Source organism: Cervus elaphus, chromosome 21 (genome assembly GCF_910594005.1).
Source record: "Cervus elaphus chromosome 21, mCerEla1.1, whole genome shotgun sequence".
Taxonomy (NCBI): Eukaryota; Metazoa; Chordata; class Mammalia; order Artiodactyla; family Cervidae; genus Cervus; species Cervus elaphus.
Genome location: NC_057835.1, coordinates 65,660,417 through 65,677,216, shown reverse-complemented (window position 1 = coordinate 65,677,216; position 16,800 = coordinate 65,660,417). Strand labels below are relative to the sequence as shown.

The 16,800-nt window shown below is 37.6% G+C and overlaps 1 protein-coding gene across 1 annotated transcript in view; it reads right to left on the bottom strand.

Annotated features, from left to right (window-relative positions):
• RGS22 (regulator of G protein signaling 22) overlaps positions 1-16,800 on the bottom strand; it is a 144,737-nt gene that overhangs the window by 56,022 nt on the left and 71,915 nt on the right. Inside the window, exon 14 of the mRNA XM_043880463.1 lies at positions 16,024-16,125. Within this exon, the coding sequence (XP_043736398.1) occupies positions 16,024-16,125 (102 nt within the window). The remainder of the gene's footprint in view (positions 1-16,023; positions 16,126-16,800) is intronic.

Sequence of the window (16,800 nt, the reverse complement as noted above, 5' to 3'; positions counted from 1 at the left end):
CCCTAGAACTTATTTATCTCACAAGTGGAAGTTTGTCCCTTTTGTCTACCCTCATCCAATTTTCCCTCCCCATACTACCCACTTCTGGTGACCACAAATCTGATCTCTTTCTATGAGTCTCTTTTTTTCACAAATGATTTAACTGCATATCTCAGTGCCTCAAGGAGCTACAGTTAGGGTGCCATGTGACTTCATTCTAATCTAAACCTACTGTCCTGGGATAATTATTACTAGTTTCCTTTTTATTTTCAAAAGAATCCTGGTTTAGATGATAAATTATATGGTCTCTCCATACTCAACTGCCACCAGTTATATAAAATTAAAAGTTTCTCTGAAACAAGATTCCCAGAAGTGCTGAGCACTTATTTAAAGCTAAAAATAAAGAAAGAAAGGCAGAGGATATTCCTTTCTATGAAACATGCATCTGTCTAATTCACAATCATATGAATTGAATAGTTGATATCAAAAGCCAAAATCCCAAAACTGGAATATTTTATGTGAAAGTTGGATTGAAGATTTACAGACTTCCCTATTAAGAATAAATGCTCTAAATGAAAATCTTAAAAGGAATTTTAAAACATTTCCCCTTTCTGATCACACCTAAACCTAGGTATTTGTTTGCCCTCCCACTTTTTTTTTGTTTGTTTGTTTTCTTGAAGCCAGTTTATCAGAACATTGTTCATTATCACCTAAATAACTTTTCTTTGATCAAGCATCAACCCCTGCTACAATAAGTAGCATAATCCTGAAGAGTAATACACTCCCCTTGCCTTCCAGATTCTTCACCAGTTTTATTATAAAATCACAGACCTGGGAGCCTTAGAAAGGGGTTGGAAGTCCCCACTGTGCACATTTATTGGCTTCCTTTGAGGCTTGGTCTCTTGTCTCTCCCTCTTCCTCACCTCCCAAGGTGGGTGGGGACAAAGACGGTTAAGGGGGTAAAGAGAAGAAAATTGATCTGTCAATCCTTAATAAGGCCAAACAATAAGTCTATAGTATATTCAACTTAATTTTGCCATTAAAATCTGAGAATGTCTTTCTGTGTTTCTAATAATCCAGAGATAATCTTTAGGTGGATAACTGACCAACTGATAATATATAACAAACACAAGGGATACAATCATATATATGAAACAAAATTAAAAAGTTAACACCTTTTGTTGTTGTTGTTTAGTCGCTAAGTCCTGTCTGAGTCTTTGTGACCCCATGGACTGTAGCTCCCCAGGCTCCATTGTCCATGAGATTCTCCAGACAAGAATACTGGAGTGGGTAGCCATTTCCTTCTCCAGGGGATCTTCCCCAGCCAGGGATTGAACCTGTGTCTCCTGCATTGGCAGGCAGATTCTTTACTGCTCAGCCACCAAGGAAGCCAACAACACCTTTAAGATCTCTATAAAGATGGTGGAAATAATTTTTAAGTTGATGTAAACTGACTTTAAAATGAAATATAAAGATTATGCTTTATTATACCTAATAAACAATATAGTCTAATTATGGATTAGAAGAGACTTCCCTGGTGGCTCAGATGGTAAGGAATCTGACTGCAATGCAAGAGACCCGTGTTTGATTGCTGCATCAGGAAGATGTCCTGGAGAAGGGAATGGCAACCCACTCATTTTCTTGCCTAGAGAATTCCATGGACAGAGGAGCCTGGTGGGCTACAGCCCACGGGGTCACAAAGGGTCCAGCACAACTGAGTGACTAACACACACATATGGGTTAGAAACTCACTGTTTTAAGTATCCTGGATCACTTGCTTTTTTATTGGCCACCCAGTTTGTCCTTTCTAGCCACTGAGGAAATAACAATGTAGCTAATGTTGGAGGAGAAAAAGTTCCCTTCATGTCAGAGTCAGCTACTCTGATTCACATTAAAGCTGAGATTCACTCAAGGCACAGCTGTGGCCGACATGATTCCAATTTAAACACTAACCTATGATGCTTTAACAACCCAGCAGGGAAGTTTTTGAGAAGGGATACAAGCACTGCCTGTCTGTGATCAGACTGCCTGGCACTGCACTCAGCATGGCTCTCTCTAGACCTCATCTCTCCCAGAGACACTCAAAGGTTATGTAATCAGGAAATGCACCCTGGGCGGCTTGCCCGGCCCTGCTCTACACCTGCGTCTGTGACTCACTCTCTTGGCATCTGTATCGGATACGGGGAAAAAAAAATCAACGCCTCCCCCTGAAACATGTCTTAGCATCTTGAAATTCTGGAAGTTAATTTTCTTGTTTAGCTAAACTCTCAAGCCTATGATGAAAAAAAAAGATGGAGGATAGCTACCTTGGAGACAGGAGGAAGAATGGAATTGGAGAATGGAATGGTGAAACAAACTGGGAGAAATGAAGAGAGAGAGGGAGGAAGGGGAGGGAGGGAAACATTTTGATAAATGTTTTTCTTCTAAAGGAGAGTGAGATGACAAACAGATTTACTTTGAATACACATTAGCTTGTTGGAATTATAGGGAAAAATACAAAAACGTTTCTGGTTGCCTCTTCAAGGAAATCTCAGATGCTTCATTACTTAGAGCTAATATCCTGAACACAACAGCAGTATTGCACTACATAGGAGATGGCTCAAATTAAAATATGACATTTCCCATTGCAATTTATATTTTTTCCAATGCTAAGATATTTTCTGTGCAAGATTTCAGAATTGCCACTTAATAGTTTTCAAAATCAAGCATGTTATGAGCATATTCTTGGATGAAAGTAGACCCCAATCTCCTTTTAAATATATCACAATGCATTCCAGGCTTGGTATTCCAATATTTTATTGATTCTCATAGACCCTGGAACATATTGATACTTTCTTACTGCATCATAAAGTCTAGATGAACATACTTGAGGAAGGAGAATTTGGGGTTTATTGAGTTTATTCTTGTTTTTTACAGTGTAAAAAGAAAAAAAAAATGAAACAACTTCCAAAACTATCTGTGCTATTTGGATTTCTCTTTGTACCAAAGACTAAATGATGACAGCTCTGGGGTTAGGTTCCAATTATCATGCTGTAGAAGCACCCAGCAAAGTACTCTCGCTGTGCCAAAGGTGAGCACAGTCTTTGGGAAAGCATCTTTTCCATAAGTAGGGGCCATTTGATGAGCTGCAGCTTGACACTCATCTGTGTTCCAATGAAAATAAGAACAATTTCTGTGTAGCCTTAAAAGGCAAAGTCAAGACTAACACCAAATGTTGTAGCACATGTGTTGATTTGCTATGTTACATTTCAGCTGTTAGTTATGTTAATGGAACAGTTTCACATAATTCGTCTTGATGTATTTATTTTAATGATCATGTATATGTATCTTTCCCTGATTGCCTGGTAACACTGATTGCATGATGTTCTGCTGTCACCACCAGGCCAGGGCTGGAAGTAAGAAAAAAGAGAAATGTAAAATTTCAACTGCAGAACTGTATGACGTAAAATGAGTCCCTCAGTACACTAGGTACGATATGTGTAAAAACCTATATGCCGTGAGATCTTAACACCTGACTATAGGACAACGAGCAGAGCATACCATCAGGTTAATAAAACCAGGGACATTTAAAAAGTAGATTTTCAAAATAACCTACGAAAGTATTCCGAAAATTAGGAGAAAACATTCAGGCTTCAGCATTCGATGTCAGTAGCAAGTCCTTTTTTCTTAGATCCATTACTCCACTGCAGTGGTAAAAGAAGGAAATCTAATCATGTAAAGCTACACAAAGATATGTATCTTTCACTGTCTTCTATTAATAGGAATTGTCCAACATGCCCACCAAGAGAGTGAAGGAACTGTAAAGCTGTCCGCTGTTGCTGTTTCCTTTGACTTACTGGGAGGTAGCATTAGGGTCCTGCCAGATGGACTAACAGGGTGGTATCAAAGACCTCGCTAGCCCCTGGGAAGAAGAAATAGCCCATAAAACCCATGGCACCATTTGATATACTCAAAAGATGAAAACAACTTTAGTTACTGAAATATACAAAGATTTTCCTTTCCCCCAGTTTATACTAAAGAAATTGTGCGGGCTCTGGAGAGTCTAAAGCAAAGATAATACTCTTTCTTTGGTAGGTACAGGTGACGAGTTCATAGGCATTCTCTAACGGGTAGAGGAAATTATTTGACGGTGAAGGGTCAGGGTTTCCAGGGATAACATTAGAGAAACATAAGGTTTAGAGGATCAGAGTGATTCTTTTCCCCTGTCATTATCTCTTTCCTCCATTGTATGCTGCGGCCAACTCACAAGAGCTAATTCATGAATTTTCAGGTATTTGCTGAATGGGGTTGTTGAATTCAATCACTATCAAAAAGTGTATAAACTTAATATTAAATAAATTACATTAAAAACAAAGATGACAAGTACTTCAAAACCCATTACTTCCTCATGATTTCACTGTCTTAGGACTGTCCATGCTCCTGAGGTTATTTACCTCCACTCTGTCTGGTGAATATACTACATGCTGGTGGGCTGCTGAGCCTCTCCTCCCAACTCTGGGCTCAGTAATGCCACAGGGGAGCTGGAAATCATCCACAGGGACAGTATTTACGCCCGGAGATCAGCAAATGCTACAGATCAGGGCTGCTTCGCTGCCACTCAGAGAGGTGGCAATTAAACATTTATCATCACACCACTGAGTATAAGGCAAAGATATTTCTCTTTTCCTGTCAGGATTACTAAAGAAAGAGAAATAAAGTTGGAAAAAAGCAAATGACACCAACTAATTCAAATGCTTGCTGGAGGCAAAGCTGCATACCAGAATATTCTAATTCAGGCCAGAATGTACCAATTTATAACACAGTTTACTTCAATAATGTTTAACTGGCATCCATCTGTAAAAATAAGGCTACAGTAAAGTTCTTTTTCATAGTTAAAAGTCAAACTACAAGAGCAGGACAAGTAAGTTTTTCTTTGAAATTGTTTACATTCTGAATAGTCTTTATTTAGAAAATGGCAAAGTTGAGCTTCAAATGTTAAATTTAACTTCAGTCTGATTAGTAAATCAGAATAGGTAAGAGTTTAGTTGGGAAGAGCTTGTTAATGTGTCCTCATGAGAAAGTAAAAGAAGCAGTCACAAAGAAGAACCATTAAAACATAATGAGAAATAAAACTGGTACTAATGGATCTTGATGTAGTGTCTGGACCCCGAAGAGACCAAGATCACTTCACAGATAATCTTGAACACAACAGAACAGATGTCCACTACATTGTAATAACAACAAAAAACCATATCACTGTACTTGAAGGCAAACAGCAAGTAACGTAGGATCTTCTCAACTGAGCTCAATAATTCCATCCTTGGAATTCATATAAAAAAAAATGAAACTGTGCTCCAAAAAGCTAAAGGCAAAGAGTCCCTGGAGGGGTTTATAAAAGGAATGTAAATGCCTTGATATGGGACACTTTCAGAAATCACAAAATATTTACTTCAACAAAAAGAAAAGTCTGTTTTCATAACTTCACAACTCTAGCAGCATAGAACATCATTATCTGAGTTCATATGAGGCAGAAAAAAGAAAATAACGAGCAAGTTCAAGCAATCCAATTTTTTTTTCTGTAAAAGGGGGAAAAAATGATGATTTTTAATGACCTCTCATATCCCACAAGAAACTCAAAAACATTACTGAGGAGCTATGCCGAGAGGGAATAAATTACAGATGGAGCTTTCCACAAATGGATTTTTATGTGAAGGACTTTGGGGTTTTTCAATTAGGAATCTTAAAGATGAGATCTAGAGATTGCAACATCCTGATACTGAGAGGCAAACTACTGCAAAGATCAACACGAGATGGAGTTGCACAAAATGATAATGTGATGACAATCAAACAGAGAATTTCTGGCAAGTACTCTGACTCTACTAAGTAGAATTCAGCACAGAAGAGAACCTAAGAAAATGCCAATAGGATAAAAGTGTAAAACAAACTTGAATCATTTTGGACAGAAAGAAAAATCAAAAGGAAAAACAACATGTTAAGTAAAGCCAAAAACAAACCACAAGCTCAAGGGACAAAATAGACTAGGCTTAAGACTGATTTGGGCCATTGCTTAAGGTATTTTAAGCAAAACTGATTAAGTATATGATGGAATAAAATCACAAAAAGAATTATTACTAAGGCATTTAGGAAACCTAAGCAACAAATAAGGATTTTATTTTCCATAATTTTTGAATTCAATTAAAAAAAATTTTAACAGACAAAAGCAATATATATATATATTTAAACTAATGAAATTATTTAGCCTTTAATAAAAATAATTCCTTGAAAAGTGAACAGAGAATACTTCAATGAGAAAAGCATGATATATTAACATTTTTGGCCTAAAAATCCTGCCTCACAGAGAAGATAATCCATGTCAACAAAGTATAAGAAACTGATACTAAAACCACCATATTGAGGAATTACTTTACAATGAGAAAATCAACCACCAAACAGGTGGGATATTGACATTCACCAGCACAGCACCTTGGAAAGCAAGCTCAAGTGTAGCAGGTCGCTTCGAGTCAGAATAAGTGAAGTTAACTATGCTTCTACGCATTTCTTTCATTCCGGATCTATCAGGCTGACACCGAGCTCACAGGAGCAGCTGGCTGAGTACAGCGCTTCAAGTGCAAGGTCAAGGGCCAGTCTGTGACCCCTCCCTCTCTGGATGCTGCTGCTGGCCAAAGCCTGTTCTTACCTGAGACTCTTTTCCTTTAGATATATGGGTCCATTCATTACAAGTCTTGAGGCCTAGGAAGCCATTCTGTCTCCAGACAACTGCTCATATCCCTTCTGAATTAGTACACACTGATTTAACAGCATAAGTTTCAGAAAGCAACCTTGTTTCTGAGTTCAGTGAGGAGGGAAGAGACAGGGGGATTTTCACTGTTGCTGCAGTGAAGCTTGTAGAAAGCTCCTTATTAACAGCAATCTTAGACTATAACCATAGCATGTCTGGAAAGTCAGAATTTTGATCACTGTTGAAGCTGGGTAATGGTACATGGGGCTCATTAAGTTATTTTATCAACTTTTTTTTAAATTAAAACACCTGGCTGGTAGTCATTTATAAATAATCAATTATTATCTATAATTAGGATCATACTAATAATACACCGCTACGAATATAAGCCTGCCAATGACTTCATTCAGTCCTTCAAAAAATACTACAGCACCTTTTAGATGAAGTTTCAGTTTTAAATATACATGGTAAAAAAAGCAGACTGTCTTCTTGGAACTTATAGTCCAGTGGCGGAAAATGTTAATGGTGAAATCTGATGTTCAATATTGACAATATTTTAAGATATCAAAGTGAAAAATTAAACATGTTAACCACTAGTGGTAAAGAATCTGCCTGCAATGCAGAAGACCCAGGTTTGATCCCTGGAGAAGGGAATGGCAACCCATTCCAGTATTCTTGGCCCAAAGAATTCCATGGACAGAGGAGCCTGGTGAGCTACAGTCCATAGGATCGCAAAGAGTCGGACACGACTGACCGACCAACACTTTCACTTCCACACTTTCAATAGATTTGTTCAATAAATAAACAGAGACTTCTTAGTACAAAGTCTGGAGTCAAACCTTGGTTCTCATTCCAAGTTCACTAACCACCAAATGGAAAGTATTGCCTTAGGAAATTACTCAGCTTCTCTAACAAGTCTATAAAATGGATGAACACTAATAAGTGTTCTACTAAGTTCTACCTCTTAGAACTGTCAAGAATTAAATAAAATTATCCATGTAGAGTGATTTCCATAGAACCTGACAGATAGTAAACATTAAATAAAGGTCAGGTATACTGATAATTATGGTTTAGAGGAGTTCAGTTGTTGATTTTTCTGGAAACAAAAGGATTGAAAGAGGATGTTTTTTGGCCCATAATCCTATAATATGGACTCTTAGGACTGAACACAGGTAGCTGGTATAAACATCAGTAACAGTAAAATGAATGAATAACTGTAAGTTAGAAAGCTGGCTGCTACACATGTTCTTCCTGAGGCACCAGCAAGTGCCGCAAAATGGGGAGCAAGACGAGAACCCTGTGGATTCCGTGCTCAGTGATTCATGGTGCCCAAAGAGTCCAAGCCCCACTGCTACTTGAGACATCATCTCTCTGGTAACAAAAACAAATAATGTAACAAAGCCTGAATAACAACAGCCCTGACACTCACAAACAACTTAATTATGAAGACACTGAAATTTACCACGGAGCTATAAAGAGGTGCATGATTTTCCACATTTAATCATCACCCCAACCTCCCCCCTCACCCATGCCCATTCATCTTTCAAGAAACACAACTTGATTCTTTATACTGCTGCTGTATGAAGAAATAATGATTTCTGTTAATGCACCTGAAAATACACCATCAGGCGAGAGAAGGAGCACTTAGCTCATAGCACTTTAATGAAAATGTCAGGACCACCCTGAAGTCTTTAAGTCCTGCAAATGCCAGGCAAAGAGAGAAGCTAAACAATTAAGGTAATGGATGACAGCAAGCAAAGGAAAAACTAAGCTGATTATCAGGGGGGAAAAAAAATCTTCAACACTGCCTCTCTTATGCCATAAAATTTTTTTCAAAGGAATTTGTGGTAACACCCAAGGTTTTGGTTACCTAAAGTTAGCTCAGGCTTCATTGGAAAACATCGTTAGGATAATGAAAATTTTATAGAGAAACAGCTACAGTCTCTTCTTTCTCAATCTTTCTAGGACTCTTTGGAAAAATAGGCAAAAAAGAGCACATTCTTGAACTTTTGACAGCATTTCGGTGATAGCACATGTATGGGCTTTGTTTCCAAAGTGCTCCCAGCATGGATCAGAGCCTTGTGTATAGAGCTGTTTGATAAATGCTTGTGGAAATATCTACAATGTTTTTAGGCTAGAGCAAATGTGCCTGCAATTGCTGGTCTAAGTGCTATGCAGTTTACATTTATTTCTTGTTTCTACAGTAATAGAAAACGGAGCAGGAACAAAGGGGTCAAATACATGGACATTCCTATAGAATCCTGAGTAGGGCACAACTTGGAATGAACTTCATTTGGATCCACACTGTGCCTAAGATCACCTAATGGAAAAGTTAAATGATTGGGGGCCAGAGAGGATGAGAAAGATAGCAGTAAATGATTGTTAAATGAATACATTAATGAATTCTGCATTATTATTATATTGTAACTTATGGCTTCCTAAAAATATCAACAGACAGTATGGATCTGATGACATTAACTTAGTTTTTTGGTTTCCTTTCTCTAAATGTAAGAGCCAACCCTTACAGACCCTGGGCATGTAGGGGTAGTTACTCAGACGGACTTATTTGCCCTGGGACCAATCAGCTGATTGCTTTGTAGGGATACAGAGGCACAAGAGTCAAGCACCATTTACTAGAAGCAGTAGGCCAGAATATTTCCAAGCTGTCAAATTACTGGGTGGTGATGCCAGGAATGGAACTTGAGCAAATGTCAAAATTTCATCTAGCTATGATTAAAGATGATGGAAAGATAGCAGATTTTGTCTAAAGTTATTGATATAAATAAAACTGGATAGTATAAGTTTTTTGTTTGAAGAGTTGTCGCCCAAAAAACAGATTTATTTTGTATTGCTTCACAGGGCAGGAATATGACCAAAGGATAAGTTTTTGACTCAAAAGTGAAAAAAAAAAAAAAGGAAATAGCTCCTTCCCTTCTGCAAGTATTTGAAAAGAAGTTGATAATTTTTTTGTAAATGATAACCAATATTTATCTGCTGGTAAGGAAAGAACTTATTTAATTTTCACTTAAGATGCCATTCCCTGGAGAAGGAAATAGCTAACCGCTCCAGTATTCCTGCCTGGAGAATTCCATGGACAGAGGAGCCTGGAAGGCTACATTCCAGGGGGATTGCAAAGAGTTGGACACAGCTGAGTGACTTTCACCTCCCCTAAGATGCCACTATCTAGTTTTATTTTAAATCTGGCTGAAGTACCTCCATTTGTAATAATCTCTCTCCCCCACTAGAGAGTAAGCTCTTTAAGCTGAGAACTTTGTCCTAATCATATCTGCATTCACAGAACATTACTTGGCACATAGTAGGCTGTTAATTAATTAACAATATTATAAAATATAGTTTAAAAGGTTGTAGTTCTATGAAGCATGTTTTGATTTAAGTGATATTTTGAATCTCAGAATAAGTTATAGTATTTAGTTGAATGAATAGCTATTGGTTTAGGAGTTGCTGTTCTTCCATCCTATTTGCTTCAATTTCTTCAAATTCCTGTCTTCCTTCCCCATTAACCAGGTAATTGATAGAACTTTAAGTAGTGACTCTAATAATACCTACTTACTTCAGAGTGCTCTGCGTTAAACTACAAAATATTTCCACCTACATTATCTAATGCAGACCTTACCAAGTCCTCTGAGATAAACATAAGCTTTTATATGTAGAGCAGGGAATGCAAAGTATAGCACTGAAGTAAGTTTGGCACCTCAAGTTTGAGCTTAATTTTGTTTCCAGCTATGAAATACTGGCAAGGTTAATATTTCAGAGGTCTAGATTCTTCTTTATGTATAAAAATAGGATACAAATACTCACATCCTAGGGCTTCCCTGATGGCTCAGATAGTAAAGAATCTGCCTGCAATGCAGGAGACCCGGGTTCATTCCTTGGGTTAGGAAGATCCCCTAGAGAAGTGAATGGCTACCCACTCCAGTATTCTTGCCTAGAAAATTTCATGGACAGAGGAGCCTGGCTGGCTACAGTCTGCAGGGTCGCAAAGAGTTGGACACAACTGAGCAACTAACATTTTCACTTCACATTTTTACTATGGGTATTAAATTGGAAAATACATGACTACCTCTTGCAGAGACTCCCTTTTTTTGGTATGTTGCCAGGTTAGATTACTTGAAAATTTTTTCTCTATAAACTGCCTAGAAACATTGGTAATGTATAATTAATATCCTATCCTATCCAGCATAGCTGGGGTAGTAAGGAAAATTACCATGGGTCAAAATTAAGGAGTGTATTGAAAACCAGAGTGCTAAACATGAGCTGAGGATGAGACAACTACAGGGTGAATTAAGGATGTGGATGGTAAGAGTCCCAGGGTGCAGGAGGCAGAGCCTTGGACCCTCACAAAGGGAAAATCTGACACCGACACCCACACACACACTATGGCCCGAGAAGGGCACACACAGTGACATGGAGAGGAGGAGAAAATGTGCCTGTATACGCCTACCAAGCCTAAGAAACAAAAAAGAAGCTCGCCTGTCTTGGCTTATACTGTGTATATAAAAAAAATATCTCCTGAGGATTCACTATCATGAGTTTATCATCATTTGGGTTTGGTTTTCAAGATTACACTTGTCAAATGAAGAAACTCCAAGATGACAAATTGGCATTAAAAATGTGCCTAGCAGAAGCACCACAGACAAAACTCTCACTATAAGAGCTCATCAATTAAAATTACAAAACACACAAAGAAAGAATCCACCATGTCAGCAGAAATAATAAATAGAAGAATCAGTTCTCCCAAGAATTACAAATCGTGGAATTACTGGATACCGTGGCAGCCAGACCCTAGGGTGGCTCCCACAAGCAGCGTCGCCCGGTGTCACTCCCTCTCATAACTCTCTCCCCCGAAGTGTGGGCAGAACATATGGCTTGCTTCTAACCAACAGAATAAAGCAACAGTGATGAGATTTATGTGCTTATGAGTACATGATTACATTACATGCTGGTATGTTAATACCAGTTTTACTAAGAAACTCGCATACTTGCTGTTTTTTGAGAAACAAGCTGCCATACTGTGATCTGCCACGTGGAGAGCACCACTTGTCTCAGAGCTGAAGTGGCTGCTAGCTAACAGCCAGCAAAAAACCGAGTTCTTATGCTGGTGACCTGCAAGGGACTGAATGCTATCACCAACCTGTGAGTACTCAAGCAGACCTTTCCCCAGGTGAGCCCCAGATGAGCAACCAGTGCTGGTCAGTATCCTGATTCACAGCCTCGTGGAGGACCCAGCAAAGCTGTGTCCAGAGTCCTTACCTGTATGAACTGTGAGGGAATAAATGTGTGCTATCTAAGCCACAAAGTTATATTACTACTCTTACACAGGAATAGATAACACAGCTATAGACGATGAAACATGATTAAAATGCTTAGAGATATAAAAGGAGAAGTGAAAACGTGAAGAAGAAGAAGACAAAAAGATAACAGGGAGGTTTAAAAACACAAGTAGAATGCCTAATTAAAAAAAAAAAAAAGCAGTTCCTTAAATGATTTAACTCAATGGATGGGTTAAACAGCAAACTGAAATCTGCTGAAGAAATAATACATGAACCAGACAACAGATCAAAGAAAATTGATCTAGTTCAGTTTATAACATTTAACACAGATGTTATAAGATGGAAAGACTTGAGAGATATAGGATAGGCTGAAAAACACCAAAATTGACCAAAGAATCCAGAGAACACATTGACCAGAGAACCCAGAAAAACGAAGTAGAAAGACTGAAAGAAATAATGGCTGAGAATTTTCCAGAATTGATGAAAGATATGATTCCTCAGATTCTAGAAACAACTTAGACCCAAGAAAGATAATCGTAGTAAATACATTGAGGTAACATATAGAACCCCAAGGTCAAAGGGAAGATTATAAAAGCAATGATAAAAAAATCCTCCCTCAGAGGAGCAACAGCAAACTCTTCAATAATAGCAATAGAAACCATAATACAGAATAATATCTGCAAAGTGCTAGGAGAAAACTGCCCACCTAGAATTCTATATTCAACTAAATGATCAATGAGAGAAGAGACATTTTCAGACAAACAAAACCTGAGAGATATTTTACCACTAGGAAATCCTAACAAAAACCTACTAAAAGCTATTGTTCAGAAATCAAACCCAAATGAAGGAATGTGATGCAAAAACCAAGAGTAAGCAAGATATCTGCGTGAATAAATCTACACAGCATTGGCTGTAATCAAAAATATAGTCAAGACTACTTGATGGGTATAAGATTAATATATAATATTCTGATCACTTTCCTATATACCTGAAATATCATAAATAAACTATATTTCAATAAAAAAATGTGTTACCCTGATGTTCAAGACAAAAATCTCACATTGCTGCAAGGATATCTTTATATTAAACAGTACTGTGTGGTAAAAGTGCTGTGGATTTACCTAGTAATCCTCTTATTCCTCACTTCCATTTCATTCTTATCTACTCTCCTTACTCATTAGTTCCTACATTCTCCACATAACTTTTCTCCTATGCTTTTATTTTTACTGTTTTTTCTCTCTTCATCCTTCCCATTGATTTTTTATTTTGAACATGTTTGTGTGTGTGTGTATGTGTAAACATCTGTAATACCTCTGCACCATACGAGTTTACTAAATTTTTTAAAATCTCAATGTATATGCTATGGAGAGTGGTAATTTCTAAACGTGTAGTTTTTGTTAGGACATGGTTTCTTTTAAAGAGTTCTACAAAGATGGAGGAAGTTACAAAAGACAGTGGAACTGAGATCCACTTTATTCTATTGCAGTGCTTTGTCACTGAAGCAAGTTGCTGCTGTTTGGTCACTTAGAAGTCACGTCTGACTCATTTGCAACCCCATGATTGTAGCCTGCCAGGCTGCTCTGTCCACGGGATTTCTCAGGCAAGAATACTGGAATGGGTTGCCATTTCCTTATCCAGGGGATCTTCCGGACCCAGGGATTGAAGCCGAGTCTCCTGCGTTGCAGGTGGATTCTTTACTGCCAAGCCCCGAGGGAAGCCCTACTGAAGCAAGTATGCGATGTTAAAGAAAGCTTTAGGACTACTGGTGGCAGCAATCTGGGCTCCAAACCTTGGCAGTGACAGATGGTCCCCTGGAAAGTTGTTGCTGGGATCAAAGACTGTATCTCTGCATCCTGGTGGTGATTCCTACCCCTCTTGCAAGACCATTTCATTTGGTTTCTAACTGAACTATGCTATCTTGAAGCTGTGCTGCAATGAAACCTTCAGGATGTGCCCAAGACTGTAGTTCAAACTCTTGGACCATAGCTAGTCATACTAAATCACTGTCACTGACCTCCCATCTAGTTTGCCTGCAGATATTTCTCCAATACATCTTGAGGTAATAAAATTTCAAGGTAAGTAATTTGCTGATCAGCAAATAGAAAAGCATGTTAGTCTTTTATAATCAACTCTTGGTCTCTTACTATACAGTTTGTCAGATGTATAAAAACCAAATTCACAGCAACTTTAACACAGTGCCAACTATTCTGCCACTGGCATGATCAATCCAAAGATCTGTATTGTAAATGAACCCCTAAAGGAAGTTATACAGCATTTCTATTTTTGAATTTAAAGAAACAAATGGTATTTCATATTGTGAAACAAATATACATAGGGTTATGGTATTAGAAGCAATTCTTACATCTGGAAACACAGAAATCTTGGATAATTAAAACCTAAACCACTTTAGACAGCTGCTCCACTAACAGAAAAATAAAACAGTCACAGATGCAAAAAGCAAGCAAGTCAAAAAGATCACATGGTTTGCTCCTTTTATTTCTCCCAATTAAACTAAAACCAGTGTCTCCATCGCTGCCCTCTGCCCACTCTGTTTTGACTCCTCAAAAGAGAAGCTAGAGAAGGATAAAAAGTTTATGGGCCTTGATAATCCCCAAACAGAATAATCCATCTCAGAATAACCAAAATTTGAGTGTATCTTGTTTCACAATCATTTATAGCTGGTTGAATACCATTACAAAGAATTAACATCTACGAAATTCAAATAGAACTTCCACTTCTACAAGTATATAGAAATACTGTCATTACATCAGCAACAGAAAAACCTCCTTAACTTGAGCAGCTGAAGATTTTTGGAAGAGCAAGTTTTGTAGTAGTGAAAACATAATAAAAATAACAGGTGGCATTTTAACAGTCGGGGCAATAGGTTAGGGGAAGAAGGATAAGTAGAGAGTTACAGGTGAAGGATTAACAAGCAGAAGAACCAACTGTGTGGTCTCAGAAAATGGTGCTGGCAAATTAGAAATATAATTTCATGATGTCCTGGGGCCAGATCTGGGCCGTGTAGGAACTGAAGCCCTTATTCTTGTGGTAAAAAAGTACAAAGCTCTGTCAGCTGATATATAAAACATAGTTATTAATGCCAAAGTCAGGGTGGTGGCCGTAACAACAAATACCCAGAAGTACTCTCTGATGTTCTGAATAGGATTATAATAAGATAATAAACAATATGATGAAGCTAATCTCCTCAGCATTGTTCAGAGAAAGTTCCTCTACAATGAGGTTATTTCAGAATTAGAAGAATCACTTAAGAGGAAAACAGACACAGAAGAGATTAGCAGTTTTCTAGGCTTGATGACCTCTCTCCATAAAGGATCAGGAGAGCCTAAGATTAAAAACCGAAAGGACAAGTTAGCGTAGGTCATAACTTTATTCCCTTTCCTTTTCGCCTCAAAAAGTGGCTATTGTTTCTCTTTCTCCGCAGAGAATCCTGTTCTTCGTCCTCTATTTTGCTTAGAAGAGGTCTAATGATGCTGTTTTCTCCAACTCTGAGTATCTGTCTTATATGGTGTGTAGCACGAGGCCGAGGTGATGACACAAGAAGTCAGTCGACATGCTTTCCCCCTCGTTAGACAGGACAACAGCCTAAGTGTCTCCAACAGCTGATTGCTGCGGGAAGCTCACAGAGTAGCTTCGGTTAACGCCTCTGCTCCCAATCACTTCAATAACTCATTACAAGTCCCCTCTAAGGATTCTCTTTTAAGTCACTCACAACCAAAGCAAAAAGGCATACCTTAGGAAAAAAGATAATATGTTCTTTGCTGGAAGAACAATTAATCGGCAGCAAAGAGAAAATAAGGCAAACCAAATAAAATATTGATAGATAAAACTGAGAGTCCACAAATCGGACTATAAAACAATATTCTGCTGATATTTAAATAAAGTAATTCAATGGAAACAATTTAACTGCTGCGTTTTCACCCTCACTCCTAGATTTCTCTTATTTGAGGCTGGATGAAACTTTTCATTTCTGTGTACTGAGAATGTCACATTGAACCAACATTATTTACTACTTACTTGAGCTTGCTTGCATACTTTAAAAGGGTGAAGGGTTTCTTGGTAGAAAAGCTGATGATAAGCTTGTAGGTCAAACCAAAAGTACACACAGTTCTTCCATAACTGCAGATGGAAAAAGTACATAAATTATTACCACCATTATTAAAGCTCTACAAAGCTCTAATTTCAAATACCAGTAATTGTTTAGCTCTTTGCTGTTACTATAAATCAGGTTCAGTTTAAGATGGTTTTATCTTCTATCACAAACAGGCAACACACAAAATATGAGTACTGTCACTAAATTATATTTTTGCATATATGTTTCTCACATGATTGATCATTTAAAAAGTTAAGTGTTCTAGTAAATAATGAGTAATCACATATCAACAGCATGAAACTAAAATCTGAAAGCATCTTGATATACATGGCAAATGTATATCACATCAGAAGTAAAAACTACTCTAATAACTGAGCTAATGAAATACCTATCATCTGAGCAAAATAAGGCTGTTGTGATGACTAAGAAACAAAACAAAAAGCCTTGAAATAAGTTTGTCACTATTCATTGCAATTGTAATTGCTAGAGTTATTAAAAATAAAAATTGAGGGACTGATAGAAATTAGCTCTAAAGTTAATATATATTACATTGAAATAGTTACATGAAAGTAATCAATTGTTAATAATGCAAGTCAATCCTTATCATTACTTTTTTTTGCAATTTTAGTAGGATAGTGAACCAAACAGAATTATAGTTATCTACATTTTTACTAGATAATTTAGCATGAAATTTCTTACAA